The sequence below is a fragment of the Chiloscyllium plagiosum genome, unplaced genomic scaffold (genome assembly GCF_037043375.1).
Source record: "Chiloscyllium plagiosum isolate Xiang-an unplaced genomic scaffold, Cpla_swu_hap1 HiC_scaffold_10, whole genome shotgun sequence".
NCBI classification, from domain to species: Eukaryota; Metazoa; Chordata; class Chondrichthyes; order Orectolobiformes; family Hemiscylliidae; genus Chiloscyllium; species Chiloscyllium plagiosum.
In genome coordinates, this window is record NW_028270148.1 from 21058774 (window position 1) to 21077232 (window position 18459).

The 18459-nt window shown below is 41.8% G+C and overlaps 2 protein-coding genes across 20 annotated transcripts in view; one reads left to right on the plus strand and one right to left on the minus strand.

The window, feature by feature from the left end:
• The window catches only part of sdccag8 (SHH signaling and ciliogenesis regulator sdccag8), a 355401-nt gene extending 340551 nt beyond the window's left edge, over positions 1 to 14850 (minus strand). For 4 of the 7 annotated variants that reach the window (XR_015758360.1, XM_087991184.1, XM_087991183.1 and 1 more), the window contains exons 1-3: positions 14623 to 14843; positions 6994 to 7170; positions 532 to 614 (exon numbers count right to left, since the gene is read on the minus strand). Coding sequence is in view for 5 of the 7 variants with exons in the window: in XM_087991184.1 (XP_087847310.1) it covers positions 532 to 614; positions 6994 to 7170; positions 14623 to 14686 (324 nt within the window). In the remaining 2 variants the exon portion in view is untranslated. Of the gene's footprint in view, positions 1 to 531; positions 615 to 6993; positions 7171 to 14622 lie in introns of all 7 variants that reach the window. The other 3 variants (XR_015758359.1, XM_087991185.1, XM_087991186.1) reach the window with 3 other exon arrangements.
• Positions 14851 to 15268: 418 nt separating this feature from the next.
• The window catches only part of cep170aa (centrosomal protein 170Aa), a 168710-nt gene continuing 165519 nt past the window's right edge, over positions 15269 to 18459 (plus strand). For 12 of the 13 annotated variants that reach the window (XM_087991188.1, XM_087991194.1, XM_087991193.1 and 9 more), the window contains exon 1: positions 15269 to 15408. The gene's annotated coding sequence lies outside the window, so the exon portion shown is untranslated. Of the gene's footprint in view, positions 15436 to 18459 lie in introns of all 13 variants that reach the window. The other variant, XM_087991189.1, reaches the window with a different exon arrangement.

Genomic DNA, 18459 nt, shown 5'->3' on the forward strand with positions numbered 1-18459 from the left:
TGTTGACGAAGGTCCATGATCATTTGTTAAAAAATCTACTTTTAGGATTAACTTTCTTTTCCATTTGAGATGTAGTGGTCTAACTTTAGATTTAGTGAAACATTTTGGTTTCTTCACAGTTACGATTCACTATTAAGTGCCATTCCTTCGCAAGGACGGGACACAGTTGCATTACTGAGAAAGTTTGCTGTATTTTCCATGCCTTCCTCCTAACATACACAACAAAACAGCATTGCATTATTCTGGTGACTCGCTTTAGAACAAATAGTTCACTAATGCAATGTGTAACACCAAATAAAAGTTAAGGATGTGATCTTGACTGGATTAGAATTCCAGTATTCCACAACAAAAGCAACTAAGACAGTACTGAACTAATTTTATGCTTTCCTGCTATACACCAAGTAGGCAAATGTAAACCAATAAGCTTGCAACTGGAGCATACAAAAAACTTGCTGTCTAAAACCCAATTTTCAAGAAAATTTCAACTTGTTTATTTAAACATTAATATTCTCTTTTTTACTTGTGTATTACCATGGGATGTGTGCTGGTCGTAGCTGCTGAACTTGGTCTTTCTTCCATTTCTTGATGTCGCAAGAGGGCTCGGAGTTCATTAACTGTATCAAAAAGATGTTATTATCTAACATGATCCATTTTAACAGCAAATATACTTTGCACACTAACAGTAAATAAGTGGACATAAATTCACAACAAGTTAAATGCAATATCAGCCTGAATAATGGCAAACATAAAATTGATAATCTAACAGAGTTTTTAACTATTGATAGCAATATAATATAAATTAAGTCATAGTGTAGGCAAAAATAAGGAGGTAACATTTGGCCCACAAATAAAATAATTCTAGTTATCAGGATAGGACTCTTATGCAAAGTTGGGTAACTCGCAAGACATTACGATTTCATCAAAAGCAAAATGTTAGAAATATTAAGAAAAATACAATGTTGGAAATACTCAGCAGGTCAGCCTGTATTTGTGGAAAGATAAGCAGTTAACATTTCAGATCAAAAAATTTCCAAAGGTCACGGATCGGAATCATTCAGTCTGATCTTCCAACCTCTGGAAATTTGGAGACCAGAAACAAAACAGATGCATATTAGGACCATGCGAAAGTCCTGATACACTGACTCGGAGAATTGCACATGAAGTTTGAACCTCTGGTTTGAACCTAAGGAATTCCACTAGTTCCCAGGAACCTCTGAAAAATTCTCCAACTCTGCATTGTGGACAGTTCCAATTTACTAACCCAAGTCATTACTCAGAACGCATTAGATAGAAATTGCCTAGTGCAAATAATTAGTTACAACTACATCCAAATCCCCAGTCCCAACTCCAACCTCAAAATTTCCTGACATGTCCACAACATTCAGTTCCTCCCTGAAACCTCCCACTCACACCCCGCGACTCCACCATCCAAGTTTCCCTGTAACACCTTCACTGAACCACTACCAACTCTTCAGACACTATTTTTTCCTAGTCGAAAAGAGTGGCGCTGGAAAAGCACAGGAGGTCAGGCAGCAACAAAGGAGCAAGAGAGTTGATGTTTCAGGCATAAACACTTCATCAGGAATGTGAAGAAGGAAGGGGGCTGACAGATAAATGGGAGGGGGTAGTGGTGGGGCTGTGGGGAAGGTAGCTGGGAAGGCGATAGGTGGATACAGGTGGGGGGCAATTGTGATAGGTTTGTGGGGAGGGTGGAGTGGGCAGGTGGGAAGGAAAATGGACAGGTAGGACAGGTCAAGATGCAGTGCTGAATTGGAGGGTTAGATCTGGGATGAGATGGATGGAGGGGAGAATCAACTAGGTAAAAACAAGGACTGCATCAATCAACCACACCACCCTGTGGCCCAACATTTCAATTCCCCCTCCCACTCTGCTGAGGACATGGAGGTCCTGGGCCTCCTTAATCGCCGCTTCCTCACCACCCGACGCCTGGAGGAAGAACGTCTTATCTTCTGCCTAGGAACACTTCAACCCCAGGGCATCAATGTGGACTTCACCAGTTTCCTCATTTCCCCTTTCCCCACCTCACCCCAGTTCCAAACTTCCAGCTCAGCACTGTCCCTATGACTTGTCCTACCTGCCTATCTTCCTTTCCACCTATCCACTCCACCCTCCTCCCTGACCTATCACCTCCATCCCCACCCCCATTCACCTATTGTATTGAATGCTACTGTCTCCCCACTCCCACCCTCCTCTCATTTATCGCTCCACCCTGCAGGCACTCTGCCTGTATTCCTGATGAAAGGCTTTTGCCCAAAACGTCGATTTTCCTGCTCCTTGGATGCTGCCTGAACTGCTGTGCTTTTCCAGCACTTTAATCTAGGATGGAGGGGAGATTTGGAAACTAGTGAAGTCGATGTTGATCCCTTGTAGTTGAAGGGCCCCAAGGTGGAAGAGGAGGCATTCTTCCTCCATTCAGCAGGTGTCTAGGATTTGATGGTTTGACGTTTGATTTGACGTTTGCTGAAATGCTCCACAAGTTGGCATCTTGGCACCCTGATGTAGAAGAGACAATGTTGAGAGCAACAGACACAATAGATGAGGTGGGTAGATGTACAGTTAAATCTCTGCTGGATGTGAAAAGATCCTTTGGGGATCTGGACGGAGGTGAGGGGGAGGAAGTGTGGGCGCAGGTTGTACATCTAGTCCGGCGGCAAAGGAAACTGCCGGGTGTGGAGGGTGGGTTGGTGGAGGGCTTGGACCTAACCAGAGAGTCATGGAAGGAATGGTCTCTGCAGAATGCAGACAGGGGTGGGGAGGGAAATAGATCTTTGGTGGCGGGGTCTAATTGTAGGTGGTGGAGGATAATGTGCTGTATCTGGAGCTTTGAGGGATGGAAGAGGAGGACTAGTGGATTTCTATCCTTGTTGTGGTTGGAAGAGTGGGGTTCAAGGGCAGAGGCGCGGGAAGTGGAGGAGATGTGCTGAAGGGTATTGTTGATCACCTGGGAGAGGACATTGCAGTCCTTGAAATAGATGGTCATCTGAGATATCCTGGAGTACAATTGCTCCTCCCGGTAGCACATACAGTGGAGATATTGGGAATAAGGGATCATGTTTTTATTGGTGGTGGGGGGGGGGGGGGGGGGGGGGGGAGGTGAGGTGGGAGGAGATGTAGTCAAGGTACCTGTGAGAGTCAGTGAGTTTGAAATATAGATAGGCAGAAGTGGGTACTGCAGACACTGGAGATTAGAGTCAAGATTAGAGTGGTGCAGGCAAAGCACAGCAGGTCAGGCAGCATCCAAGGAGCAGGGGAAAAAAAAAAAATTCGATGTTTTGGGCAAAAGCCTTTCATCAGGAATCAGGATTTGAAATGGATGTCCATGTTGAGTTGGTCGCCAGAGATATAGAGACAGAGAAGTCCAGGAAGGGGAGGGAGGTGTCAGAGATGATCCATGTGAACTTAAAAAAGGTGAGAGTGGAAAGCGTTTGTGAGGTTGATAAACTGTTTAACCACCTCGTGGGAGCACAAGGTGGTGCCGATAAAGTCATCAATGTAGCAGAGGAAAAAGGTGGGGTATGATGCCTGTATAACTGCGGAAGATGGACTGTTCCACATATCCTATGAAGGGGCAGGCATAGCTGGGGCCCGTGTGGTGCTCAAGGCTACCCCTTTGGTCTGAAGGAAGTGGGAGGATTCTAAGGAGAAGTTGTTGAGGGTGAGGACCAGTTCTGCCAATCGAATGAGTGTGTCAGTGGAGGGGTCCTGGTTAGGTCGGCGGGAGAGGAAGAAACGGAGGGCTTGGGACACCTTTGCCATGGTGGATGGACATGTATAAAGGACTAGTGAAGAAGAGGCATTAGGGGCTGGGGAAGCATAGGTTATGGAGGAGGTGGAGGGCATGGGTGGTATCCAAAATGGATGTGGGGAGTTCCTGGTCCACCGGGGACAGGACGGTGTTGAGATAGGTTGAGTGGGGCAGGAGCAGGCGGAAACGATAGGTCAACTGGGGCAGTCAAGTTTGTGGATCTTGGATAAAAAGAACCGGGCAGTGCAGAACTGTGAGGTTAGAGGCTGTGGATGGAAGATCCCGTGAGGTGATGAAGTTGTAGATGGCCTGGGAGATGATGCAATTTCTGTTTTTGTTTCAACCAACCTGACTAACTCCACCAGATGACTCAGATCCAAGCTTCTGATTCACCCCCATCTGCCTCTGATACTACCCACCTCACCAATGTGTTACCCTTACCCATTAGTTCAATAAACCCTACCTCCACACCCCACCTGCATTAATACTTATTCAACTATACAGTCACTCATTACTCAGCCATACGTATGCGCTAATATACTGAAAAAAACTGTGAACCGATTTTACAGAGAAATCCAAAAATTAGGAGTGATCCAGACAAAAGTAAATGAAGGATGTTATAATCCTATCTTACGTTAACACTGGACAAGTCAGATCCTACAGTGAAAGCAGACATCTTAGATCCCAACTTTAAGACAACAAATTTCAAAGATTAATAAATATATATATATTTATTATGATCCCAGCTGATGTTAATACTGGACAAATTAAATCTCATCGACCATAATTTTCACTTTTGGTTGCTGTAGTGGTCAGTTACTCAACATTGAATTGAATTGTTTCAGTCTTCAGTCACATCAAAATGCATGTAAACAAAACACACATCCAGACTTTAACTCACTACACAAAAAACAATTCCAAGATGAAACTAAACCACAATTCCCCCATTTCTCAACACAAATATAAAACTATAAATTAAAAACACGAAGCTTTACATTTGTTCTTAACAAATGGAACTGCCCCATTGGCAGAAGGGTTGAAAACCAGAAGACAATTTAATTTACTATAAGTACCAATGGCAATGTCCAATCATCTTCAGTTGCTTCATCAATGAGCTATACTCTATAATAAAAAAGGTCAAAAGTGGGATTGTGCATGGATGATTGCACAACGTTCATTACCACTCATGACTCCTCAGACGCTGGAAAGGTTCATGTTAAATGCAGGTATACTTGGACCAACACCCAGGTTTGTGCCCAACAAGTGCAAAATAAAATTTGCATAACAAATCTCAGCCAATGGCCATCTCCAACGAGGGAAAATCTAACCATCACCTCTTGACATTCACCACTGAAACCCCCACTACCAACAACCTTGGGGTTCCTATCAACCAGAAACTGAATTGGACAAGCAGCTCCAACAACACTCAAGGAGGTTAGACACCATCCAGGACAAAACAGCCTGCTTCATTAGCAACAGATCCAAATATTCAGTCCCTCTATCACCAACACTCAGCATCAGTAATATGCATTATCTACGAGATGCAGTGCAGAAATTCACCAAAAGATCCTTAGACAGCATCTTCAAAATACACAACTACCTAGAAGAAGGACAAGGGCAGCAAATTCACAGGAGCACTAACATCTGAAAGTTCCCTCACCGTCTGACTTGGAACTATAAATCAATATTTTATTGTTGCTGTATCAAAACCTAAAACTGTTTTCCATATAGCATATCAACAAAGTTTATATTCCTTGAATAAACAGAGACAAACTTTTAAGAGTTGCAACAAAAATATAAAATTTAAAAATCCTTGCAATAGACTCTTGTAACATACACAAAAAGATATAATTGTTGCCATTAGGCACAGTATATTGTAACAGGCAGTAGTTACAATCTACCCCAAAAAACACAACATTCAGTCTAAAAACAACAGGTAGACAATAATTTTAAAAAGAAGCAAAGCTTCAGTCTCAAAAACTAAAATCTCGAATCCAAACAAGAACAATTAATTGAACAGGGTACTCCATGTTCTGCAAACTCAACATTTTTACAATAGGCATAATAAGGATGACAGCCTTTGATAATTGTGACATCCGTGCTATCCTTGTACATAAGGCAATATTCATTCCAACTCTTCCATATGGCTCCAAAACGTGGTATAGACATCACCTGAAACTCTGAGAAATACCATCATTTTTGTTTGAGACCAAGTTTCTGCATCAGCTGGGGGTAACATCAGCATCCTTAAAGCAACCAACAGCAGCAACGTTACATTCATCCGAAACCAACTCCGCTGGGCCAGCCAAGTGCTTAGGATATTCAACTGCCAAATTAAATCCTTTTCACCCAGCTCAGGGAAGGCATGAGAGGAAGACCAACCAAGCATTTCAAAGTCTGCCTGAAGGCCTCCTTTAAAAAAAAGGCAACAAGGATGTCAGTGCATAGGAGACCGTCATTCACATGAAATCATCTTGGGAGGAAGCAATTGCATGAAGGGACACAATTCTTTGAGAACACTCACTGGGAGGCAGAAGTAAAGGAACCAGAGAGAGATATGCCAGCAATTTTAATGCCAAGGACCAATTCAACCTTCCAGAAACACCTGCCAAATGTACGATCGGAACTGCAGATCTGGAATCAGGCTCATCACCCAGCAATGATCCATAGAACCAAATGATCAGTGACATGGAATTTCCTAGTTGGGCAATCATACTCATTAGCAAGTGATTGCCAATGATTACAATAAGGCAGCTCTTCCTAGAGGTCTTTTGGTGCCTGGTTGATGCCTTGTAACACAAATCTGAAATAATTAATCATATATTAAGAGCTTTTACCTCACTGAAGTAGGTTAAGATCAACCTACATTCAACAACTTGCTCTGAAAGAGCTGATTACATTTTGACAACTGTGACACATTCCATCATAGAATGCCTGTCGATTGTTTCAAATGCTAAATAAAAACAACCCATAACAGTCTAAAAAAAAATGTTAATTCATCCAAACTCCCAATATTCATGATATAGCAAATTTTGGGTCCAGGTTTTGAGCAGCATTTTTGGCAAAACTTAATCTGTCTTTCCTTGGGCCATACACAATGTGCCAAGTTTTGTTGACATTCATTGAGTAGCTCTTGAGATATACTGTTCACAAACAAACAGCCTAAGAAACCAGAGAAATACCATAACCTTCAGTGATAGAGGCTCTAAACATTAGTCAGTGATCACCTGCATGACTGTGCTTTAGCTCTTGCCATGCCACTTGACTGTGACATTGTCTTGTCCTTGGGGGACTTATTGAATTTGTCTGGATGCTGTCAGCTTCTGGAGGTAGTTCTGACGATTCTGTCTGATTTTTTTCTTCTAGAGTACACTTCAATTTCTGGATGCTTTCATTAGCCCTTTCTGCAAGCCAGGGTAGGAAAAATAGTAATACAAAAGAGGCAGAATGAACCCAATTTCTAATGCAGACACCTTTATGATCACTTACATTTAAAAATAAATAAACCATGCTTTCAGTGTAGAAGGACCTTGTCTTCATCAGTATTCTTAATGTCAAGTGGACCAAGTAAACTCAATGAAAAGTCCGAGGTAGAAGCAAAAATGGGGTAACTGGTAGAAGTGGCAACAACTTACCTTATGTCATTGTCAAGTCACTAAAGATGATAAGACAGTCAGATTCTCATCTTCAGTCGAAAAACACATATTTATATATCACATTTTAAAAAAAACACACCTCGTGGGGCTTCACGGGAGATTTTGAAGCAAACAACCAAGATTGGTTAAATAGGTAGCATTTAAGGAATGTCTTAAAAGGCAGGAAGTGAAACAGACAAGTGGGAAGGTTTAGAGGGGGATTTCCACAGCTTAGCAGTTTGGCAGCTGAAGATATGACCAATAAAAATGGAAAATGCTAAAGAGGGGAAAATTAGCAGAGATATCCCAGAGGTTTGTGCTGGAAAGAATTATGGGAGCACTGTGGCCATGGGGAAGTTTTGTAAGCAAGGCTAAGAATTTTATATTGAGAATTTTTATACCTTGGGAGCAAGCAAGCACACAGGTGATGGCCGAATGGGATTAGGTGCAGCAGATTTGGATGACATCAAGTTTACAATGTAGAGCTGAAGGCTGGCCAGAATTGCATTAGAATATTCAAGTTTAGAAGAACAGAAGTATGTATGAGGTTTTCAGCAGCAAGTAACCTGAGGAACAAGTGGAGTTCGGCAATCTAACCACAGGTGAAAATAGGCAGACTCAGTGATGACACAGAGAAGGGGTGGAAAAATCATTTAATCTTAAAAACAACACTAAGATTGCACAGCAGAGTTCAAATCTCAAAATGGTTGAGAATAAGTGGGTTAGAAAGGAGCGGAGTTTGTAGTAAGGACTGATATTTTCCCAAAAGTTAGACTGGAAGACGTTTTTGCTTATCCAATACTCAACATTGGACAAGAAGCCTGACAAGTTGTGGTACCAATTATTAACATTGCATAGCAACTATCCATTTTGGGGCACAGTTTATTTGCTATTAAAATTAAGGACATGGGGGAGGCATTGATGTAATCATAGATCATAGAATCCCTACAGTGTAGAAAAAGGCCCTTCGGCCCAACAAGTCCACACCGACCCTCCAAAGAGTAACAGGCCGAGACCTATTCCCCATACCTTACATTTACCCTTGACTAATGCACCTGAGGCATCCCTGAGCACTATGGGCAATTTAGCATGGCCAATTCACCTAACCTGCACATCTTTGGACTGTGGGAGGAAACTCACGCAGACATGGGGAGAATGTCTGTGTGGAGTTTGCACAGTCGCCCAAGACTGGAATTGAACTCGGGTCCCTGACGCTGTGAGGCAGCAGTGCCAACCACTGAGCCACCATGCCGCAAAAGGGCAGACTTGAACGTGAACCAAATTATAAGAACAGGCCACATTAAGTAAGAGGTTTGGGCAACAGGAAACAAGTAGTAAGATAATCAGGCAAGGTTATGAAAGTGTTTAAGCAAGATCGAATGTGTTAGACCTGATGTACTGTGAATCAGGTGTTGCTGAAGGCCATTGGAAACGGGAAGGAGCTAGTATACGATAGGATGCGTGCATAAATTTTCAATAAGCTGAACTTTACACAGAATTAAAAAAATGGGAATCTAACCAGGGCAGTAATGGAATCATTAAAATTGAAAAATTATAGAAGTGAGAAGAAGATTTAATCTGCAAACAGGTTAAATATGGCATGGGAAATGGTGTGAAGCTGGTATTTGTAAACTGGTCTCAGCTTAAATATGGCATCAAACAGGATGCCTGAAGTGCAGGTGTATTGGTATTTTGCAAATATAAGCATGAAACGAATGTTATGACATGGGCAAAGCCTCCTGCTTAATTTAAAACCAGCAACACCGAAAAGATTTATCCTGTGCAGCAATTTGTAAAAATTCAAGTGGGCAAGAACTATTTGAAGTAAAAATTAACAACATTATTTCTTAAAGTATAACAGAAAAATTAACAACATTTACAATTCCTTCCTCTAACCTATCTTTTACTTTCCCTTCTGCAAACTCCCAATTAACACATAGAAAAATTGAAATTTCAAAACCAGTTATTGGTTGAATCTTCTCTTTATCTTCATTGGTAGATTGGTTCTCTAGGTCAGTGTTAAGGTTTTTCTTTGTGCAAACTCCTGCTCTTGACAGGTACCTCAGAGTTCTGACAGCAGTCCACGGCTGTTGGTGTGGTGGCAGTTCTGCTCCCAACTGTTCAATTTTCCCCAGTCTTATACCCCAAAGCGTCAGATTGTGTCACTGGCTTTTAAGATTGTCAATATATTCAATTCAAACTTGATTGGAATTTGGTATTTTTCAGAGTATACTTTAAACTGATTGGCCTAATTCAAATCTGTTTTGCTGTTCCAGGTAACCAGCTACCCCAGTAGCTGGAGCACATGCTACATTGAATCTTATTGAGAACAATTGGTGCTGTCACGGCTAGCTTTTACTCTCTTAAAGGTATAGTACACACACATCATCGTAACACAATATCCAAAGTTGGCAATGAAATGAAAACCCTCAACAAATAAAGCTATGCACATGGTGGGTGGAGTCAAAGTTTCAATCACAGATTGAACGAGTGAGCAAAACTGTAGCATTTATTCAAAACTGCAATAAAAAGGAGCAGAATTTTAACATTAGGACGAAGGTGTTTGAAATAAAATCAGGAAGCACTTTTCACACAAGTGTAAATTTAGAATTCTCTCCCCAAATTGTTGCGAATGCTGGAACAATATTATAAATAGGTATTTTAATATGGGATACAAATAAAATGGTTTAAATGGTTTGATTTATTATTGTCACACGTACCTAGGTACAGCAAAAAAGTTTGTTTTGCCTACTGTTCAGCCAGATCAGAGCACACATAGTTCATAAAGGGAATAGAACAGGGTGAGAAATACAATGTTACGGCTGCAGAGATGGTGCACAAGAAGCAAGATCAATATTAGATTTGAAATTTGAGAGATCCATTCAGAAGTATAACAACAGCATGGAAGAAGCTGTTCTTGTACTGGTTGGTACATGTGTTTAAGCTTGTATATCTTTTGCAACAGAATTCTCAACAAAAGAGGTTGGAAGAGATTATAACCAGGGTCAGAAGGTTCTTGGATGACGTTGGCTGCCTTTCCAAGACTGCAAGAAATGTAGATGGAGTTACACGATGGATGGTTGGCTTGCTTGATGGACTGTGCAGTATTCGCAACTCTCTGTAGTTTCTTATGGCCCTGAAAAGAGCAGTTTCCATACCAGGCCAAAATAAGTTGGTAGCATCCTTGTGGATGTGCAAAATTTCCTTAGCCTCCTGAGGAAGTAGAGGCATTGCTTTGCCTTCTTGACCGTCACATCAACATTGGTGGTCCAGGAAAGATTAGTGGTCATCGTCACTCCTAGGAACATGATGCTCTTGATCATCTCCACCCCAGCTCCATTAATGTAGATAGGAGCGCGCCCCTCCATCTCACTACCTGAAATCAATAGCCAACTCTTTACTTTTGCTTACGTTGTTATTTTTATACCACACCACCAAGCACACTCTCTCTTTCCCATATTTTGTTTTGTCGTTGTTTGAGATCCAGCCTACAGCAGTGGTGTCATTAGCAAACTTGTAAATAGAGTTATGACTGTGTGGCTAAATTTCACCCTAAGTGTATAGGAACTACAGTATGCTGAGGCTAAGTGCAGGGGCTGAGTATGCAGCCTTGCTGTGCTGAAGATTGTCGTGGAGGTGGTGCTGTTGCCTAACCTCACCGATTGTAGTCTGTGGGTCAGAAAGTTGAGAATCCTGTTGCAGAGGGCAGAGCCAGAGATTAAGTTTCAGAATTTGGAGATTAGTGTTGAAGGCAGCGCTGTAGCCAATAAAGTAGAAGGCAAACGTAGGTATCCTTGTTATCCAGATATAGTGTTAGGTGCATTAGTCAGAGGGAAATGGGTCTGGGTGGGTTACACTTCGGAAGGTCGATGTGGACTGGTTGGGCCGAAAGGCCTGTTTCCACACTGTAGGGAATCTAGAATCTAGAATGAGCATCGGGCTAAAGAGGTGGTGTCTGCTATGGTTCTGGATCAGTGGTGCTGGAAGGGCACAGCAATTCAGGCAGCATCCGAGGACAGGCAAAATCGACGTTTCGGGCAAAAGCCCTGAAGGGCTTTTGCCCGAAACGTCGATTTTGCCTGTCCTCGGATGCTGCCTGAATTGCTGTGCCCTTCCAGCACCACTGATCCAGAATCTGGTTTCCAGCATCTGCAGTCATTGTTTTTACCTCGGTGTCTGCTATGGACCTGTTGCGATCGTAGGCAAATGGCAAGGGGTCAAGGCAGGCTGGGAGACTAGAACTGATATGAGCCATGACTAAACTCTCGAAGCACTTCATTATTATGGTGGTCAGAGACAGGGGGTGGTAGTCATTGAAGCAAGTTAAATGAGTTTTTTTTGGTACCAGGATGGGGGTGGTCTTCTTCGAATAGGTGGGTACTTCAGATTGTAGTGCAGAGGGATTAAAGATGTTAGCAAATACTCTCACCAGCTAGTCCGCATCAGATCTGAGTGCACGGCCAGGGATTCCACCTGGGCCAATTGCTTTCCATGGGTTCATTATCAAAAAGGTCAATCTGACGTCTGCAGCAGTGATTGAGGGAACAAGTGCATCCAGGGCTGTCGGGGCAGGTGACACCATTTGCTGACCTTCTGTTTGAACTGAAAATATATGAAGTGCATCAGGAGGAATGTATTTTTGATTTGGAGATGTATTCTTGTCTGCTATTCTGTTCTGTTATGTCATGTATGCCTTGTCATCTATGGCAGATGTCCATGTGGTTAGTTTGGGTCTCTAACTTAGGCCAGTATTGCCTCTTGGCATCTCAAGTGGCCTTACAGATGTACTATCTGGATTTCCTGTAAAAGTTAGGGTCATCAGACTTGAACACTGCACACCTAGTCTTCTATAGGCAATGGATATTCTGGTTCATTCATTGTTTCTAATTGGAGAATAAATGGATTTATTTCTGGCATGCAGTCCTCGACACACTTACTAATGAAGTCCATGACGGTAATGGAATACTCATCTAGGTTGGCCACTGAATTCCTGAATATGGACCAGTCCACTGATTCCAGGCAATCCTGCAGAAGCTCTTCCATTGTGACTTTTGAGGATTCGTGGCCCACATTGAGGTTCAGGTTGTAAATTTGCTCACTGAGCTGGAAGGTTTGTGTTCAGGCGTTCCATCACCATGCTAGGTAATATCATCAGCGAGCCTCCGGTGAAGCGCTGGTGTTCTGTCCCACTTTCTATTTGTGTGTCTTGGTCTCTTAAGGTGGGTGATATAGATTTCAGTTCTTTTTCTCAGAGATGGGTAACTGGGGTCCAAAGCTATGTGTTTAATGATGGAGTTACGATCTGAATGCAAGGCTTCTAGGAATTCCCATGCATGTCTCTGTTTTGGCTGTCCTAGGATGGATGTATTGTCCCAGTCGAAGTTGTGTCCTTCATTGTCTCTATCTAAGGATACTAGTGATAATGGCTCATGTCTTTTGGTGGCTAGTTGGTGTTCATGCCTGTACTCAGGACTGTAACAAACACTGCATCAAACAGACAGGCAGAAAACTAGCCACCAGGATAGATGAACACCAGCTAGCCACCAAAAGACATGACCCACTATCACTAGTATCTTTACATACAGACAACGAAGGACACCATTTCAACTGGGACAATACATTCAACTGAGGGACAGGAGGGGCAGTGCTGTGGAAGCTTGTGATTTTAAATAAACCAGTTGGTCTATAATCTGGTGTCATATGACTTCTGACTTTTTAAAAAAAACTAGAGAGATGCAGAAACTTGTTCATTATGTATGTTCAAGACAAGAAATAGACAGATCATAATCAGTATGGGAATTAATAATGAAGACACGGTAGAAAGTGAAATTGAGGACTATCAGATCATATATGATTTCACTGAATAATAAAGCAGGCAATGGACTGAATGGCCTACTTTTGCTCCTACATCTTAGAGATCCAGGGCTGGATGGCAAAACTGGTTGTGTTATGTGTAAAGGAATCACAAAGCAGATGAACAATATTAACATTTTTTTGGTATACATTCAATTTATTTCGGAAAGTTACAAGTGAATCTGCTTTTGTGCTGCTTTCATGCTTAACTGTAAATCATAAGACATAGGAGCAGAATTAAGCCATTTGGCTAATCAAGTCTGCTCCTCCATTCAATCAAGGCTGAGATGTAATCTGGTATGACCTGGAATGAACTGAGATGAGGAGGAATTTCTTCAACTAGAGGGTGGTTAGTCTGTGGAACTCATTGCAGCAGCAGGCTAAGTTACAGAGTGCATTTAAGACAAGAGATAGATAAATTCTTGGTTGACATGGAGATCAAGGTTTATGGGAGAAGGCAGGAGAATGGGGTTGAGGAACATCTCAGCCATGATTGAATGGCTGAGGTCCGGTTAAAGAAATTGTGGATACGAAAGCATTATGATGAATGGGTAGCCAAGGGTTAGACAATTGGAATTGAGAAAGTGAAGTTGTAAGCAACTGTGGGTGTAGTTCCCCCCAGGAGCAGATACTTAAATAATTGGAATTGAAAAATGATAGAGGGGGTGGAGGGTGAGCAGTGAAAGACGGGTGTGGCCATAAACAATGGCAAAACGAAATTGGGAGTTGGAAATGAGGGTGGGAGTTCATTCTGGTGAGGGCATCCCTAAGTTGATAAAAAGGCGTGATGAACAGCTGGTTCCAGTATCACACTAATACAAATTATTTTAAGTTCATACATGTTCAAAATGTATGTATTTCTTTACTCCACTACTCCTGTAGTTACATCTAAATAACTCAACTGAAATCAAATCGACATACGTTTCAGTACAAATGTCACAATCTATGTTATATGTTTGCGAGGCGAATCTACAGAGTGCTGAATGTGCTTCACAAATCTTTGTTGAGTTGTTATTTTTTACATTCATATTTTGTAAATAAATTGAAAAAGGGGCAAAACGTTTGGTCCTAAGTACACTGCTTTTAATTACAGCACCAGTATATTTCCCCCATAGGGCGTTTGTCCTGCCAACCAAGGTGTAATTTCAGCAGTTCCAGAAAATTCACCAGACAAACTTTCATCTCTACACAGTTAACAATTTGATGCAACATGAGTACACAGCAGATGTTTCATTGAACGTACAACCTATCGGCAAATACAGATGTTACAAGGCTTGGAGACGAACCTCGGCCTTGCTCATCCGAGCCTTTAACTGACAGCTGTCTCCGACAATAGAGGCTTCCCCTTCGTGTTGTTCGCGCACTCACCTCTTAAACCTTTCAGATACGCCTCCAAATCGTCCTCGACGTTTGACTCGCAGGAGGCCTTCATGTGGCCCAATTATACAGCGAAAGGTTAAAAGTACCTCTCGATGAAAAAGAACAACGTTGACAAGGTCGATAACTGAAAACGCTCCGTACAGCTTTGGTTAAACTCCAGCGCCGCTGACAGGACACAGCCCCTGAACCAATCAGCACCGAGTTCAAATTAAACTTTGGGCTTCCTTTCACCATAGAGACATCGGGTTCAGTGATGGAGGCGTCACAACAGAGGATGCTGGGGACTGTAGTTCTACGTAGGAGCCAATGAGGAAAACGGGAACAGGGCTTTGGACGTTTGATAGGATGGCTACCTCAGGCCGATAGAAATACAACTCCCAGAAATGCTTGCGAGATGGTTTATGGGAGAATCCGACTGTCTGGCATTATTTTTTCCCGCCCTTCCATCAAATCCAGCGGTCCACAGTTTAGTTCCCACCTGGTGCACGCACCCACAGCCGCTGCGGGCGCGATGACGTCCAGTCCGCGGTCACGATTGGTCAAGAGCACCGTCAGTCACGAGTGGGTTAACTTTGCCTTGATTGAGCTTGGGGTTTTTGGACGTTGTCCATGGCCCGTGATAGTCTGCGCATGCCTCAACCAAATTCTCCTCCCCGCCCCCACCTAACCGTCCATTCTGCTCGAGCGGCCGCTATGTGGAATAACGTTATTGCCGAGCAACGGGCGTGTTGCTGATGTTTGTCTGAGCCTGGGCAGGGCAGCTGCACTGCTAGGGTGAGTCTGCCACACGGAAATGCCGAGGTGATAAAGGCTACAGATTTGTGCACACCCGTCTGGGTGGTGGATTTTAATATTTTGAAGACGAAATGGAATAACGGTTCGAGGAATTGTGTATAAAATGCCGTTGGGTGGGGGAGGGGCGTCTGATGTGGAAGCGATCATCCCGCAATCGCCGCCTGACAGGTCGCGGTCTGTGGGGGACTTTTTCATGGGCTGCTTCTTTCAAGTTATTATTTTGGATTGTTGATGTTCCCACTGTTTTTCATTGAAACGAGTGGCTCAGAAAGCGAGAAGGCGATTCGAGGTTCAAATGGCTATCCGTTACTTTATCTTACTCATGTGCTCCTCCAAACCTTTAATAATATCCCCTTTCCCACCACTCTTCACTTCTGCCCCCCCCCCCCCCCACTCGTTCCTTACTGTAATGTATTCGTACTACCTCTATGAATTTAGTCTAAATGCCGTTCTGAAATTTAATGTTCGTTTGCATTTCACTCCTCCCTTTTCTTAATTTAACGGATTTTTCATCGAGATTTTATTTTTAAAAAAGCTTTGTAGTTAGCATGCCAATGGATCCAAATGCACAGTACTAAACCGGTAAACGATTATGTTTCTTTTTTTTTAATGTTTCTTTTTGTTACCCTGAACAAAGGAAGCTTTGGGTTACACCACGGAATTCCATTTGAAGGTCTGCTTTTTATTTAATCGACAATTTGAGATGGAAACTCCCTTATTTTAGGTTAAATCGATGCATCTTAATCTTTTGACCGATTCTGTTCTGATTGTTAAAACAGAATACGGTAATACAGAAGTAGTATAGCTGGATAGGGACTATTAGCAAATTTCTGGCCGACTGCCAGTACAGTAGGGGCATGGCAAATCTTGTGAAACAGATTAATCATTACTTATCATTTTGAAATGTAATTATTAGATTTATTAAATTATTGGCCTTGATATTGAAAATGCATCGAAATGTATTACATTGCGCTCGAAGCCAGATACAATTCATTTATAAAATTCTTCAGAAACATTTCACAGGAAATGTTTCCTCTTCCTGTACATTCCCGCTAAGGAATAGGGTCACATGAAACTGGCTGGAGTGTTTCCTTTTCGGATTTCATTTCAGCAGCGTGTTCCTTTCCTGTGTGCTTTATATCGAGGCATAGTTCAAGTAAGTTGGATCCCATTCATATAAGTCAGACGCCTTTTCAGTATTTTTGACAGTGAAACAATGCGTTATTGTGTAGCCTTTTCAAAGGACAGGACAAGAAGAAAACCTTTGTTATTAGACATAAAATGGAAGATAAGTGGTCATGCTGGAACTTATTTTAGTGATAAAATCATAATTGGAACATTATTGGAGCATAAGACAGACCATAGAAATTGAAAACTCTATGGACTCACGTGTATGTGTATCAAAAGCTGCACAGGACCACAAATAACCTGAACTATAGTCGCCTATAATCAATTGAGGCCAGTCAACTGAGTCTTAAGTAAAATTTGTCCAGTTTGAATTTTGTGAATCTATTGAACTCTAAATTAAAATACCTCATTCTATTTTTATCTGTACCTTTTAAGATGTTCACAAATTAATAGTACCATTGATTGAAATGTGATTTTATCAAATTAGGCACTTGTCTAACCACCTTTTTGAGGTTTGGCAATAAAAAAAGTTTTTGGGCACAACTATGGTAACTATGTCATACAACTTTAACTTAGAATCATAGAATTTTAGTACAGGGCACCATCTGATCTATTGTATCTGAACCAGCTCCTGAAAGAGCTAATCAGTTAGTCCTGTCTCTGTATATTTCTTTCAAATATATATCCAGCTCTCCTTTGAAGCCTCCTGTGGAATCCACCTCCACTATTGTCCAGTATCACATTCCAAATTCTAAAATCTGAGTGAAAAAGTTTTTCCCTGCTTCACTCCTTGCTTTCTTGCTGACAATCTTGAAATCTTGACCTGCAGTTACTGAACTTCTGCCCTATAGAATAAGATTTGCTATAATTTTCCTTTTTCTAGCTTAGTCTTTTCAGCTTTCTTTCTACTTTTTAATTCTTTTAACAGTCTGAGTTATACTGAAGGTGGTCTCTACTGGTCCCATTTGTTAAGCCAGAGCTTTATATTTTATTTTCAATCTTTATTTTGAAACTAATAAGCAGTAGAAAAGGGGCTCACAGCATGGCTAGAATCAGTGAAGAATGAGAAATAAATCAGTTAATGTAAACTTTGGACCAGGAGTCCATGGTTGACTGTCTTTCGAGAGTGACATTTAAACACTAATGCATCTGCTTGTACAGGTGGCTATAAAAGATCCCATGACATCTTTTCAATGAAGAGCAGAAGAGTTATTCCTGACGCTCTTTGGCCAATGTTTATCCTTCAAAAAAAACTTATCCGAAACAGGTTATTCCCACATTTGTGGGAGATCGTGTGCAAGTTGACTCATGAGTTTTTAATCTTTACAATGTGACTGCACTTCAGAAATGGTCTGCACTTCAGAAAAAGCACAGCAGGAATCATTCCTGATGAAGGGCTTATGCTCGAAACGTCGATTTGCCTGCTCCTCGGATGCTGCCTGACCTGCTGTGCTTTTCTAGCACTACACTCTTGACTCTGATCTCCAGCATCTGCAGTTCTCATTTTTTCCTCACTTCAGAAATACTTCATTGATTGCGAAGCGCTTTTGAGTATCCTGTGATCATCAAACATGTTGGATTATTGCAAGATGCTCTCTTTTGACTGGGTTCTAGTGTTGGGTAGGTTTAAGAGGAACAGAATTTTGGATAAACGGAAATTTACAAAGAGCATAGGATCTGAAATCCACAGGGAGAGCATTGAAATTGTGGAGGTGACAGATTTGAATGAGGGTTTTAGTTGCAAAAAGATTGAGTCTCCTGAAACACAAGTTTTTTATTAACCTGGCTGTAAGCAGTCTGAGGTTCCTTAACATGTATTTGAATGTTATGCGCGTGATGTGTTTGCATCTTCAATTATGAGTTTTTATCTGAAAATAGTGGAAAGCTTTGGGGTTTCTTCCC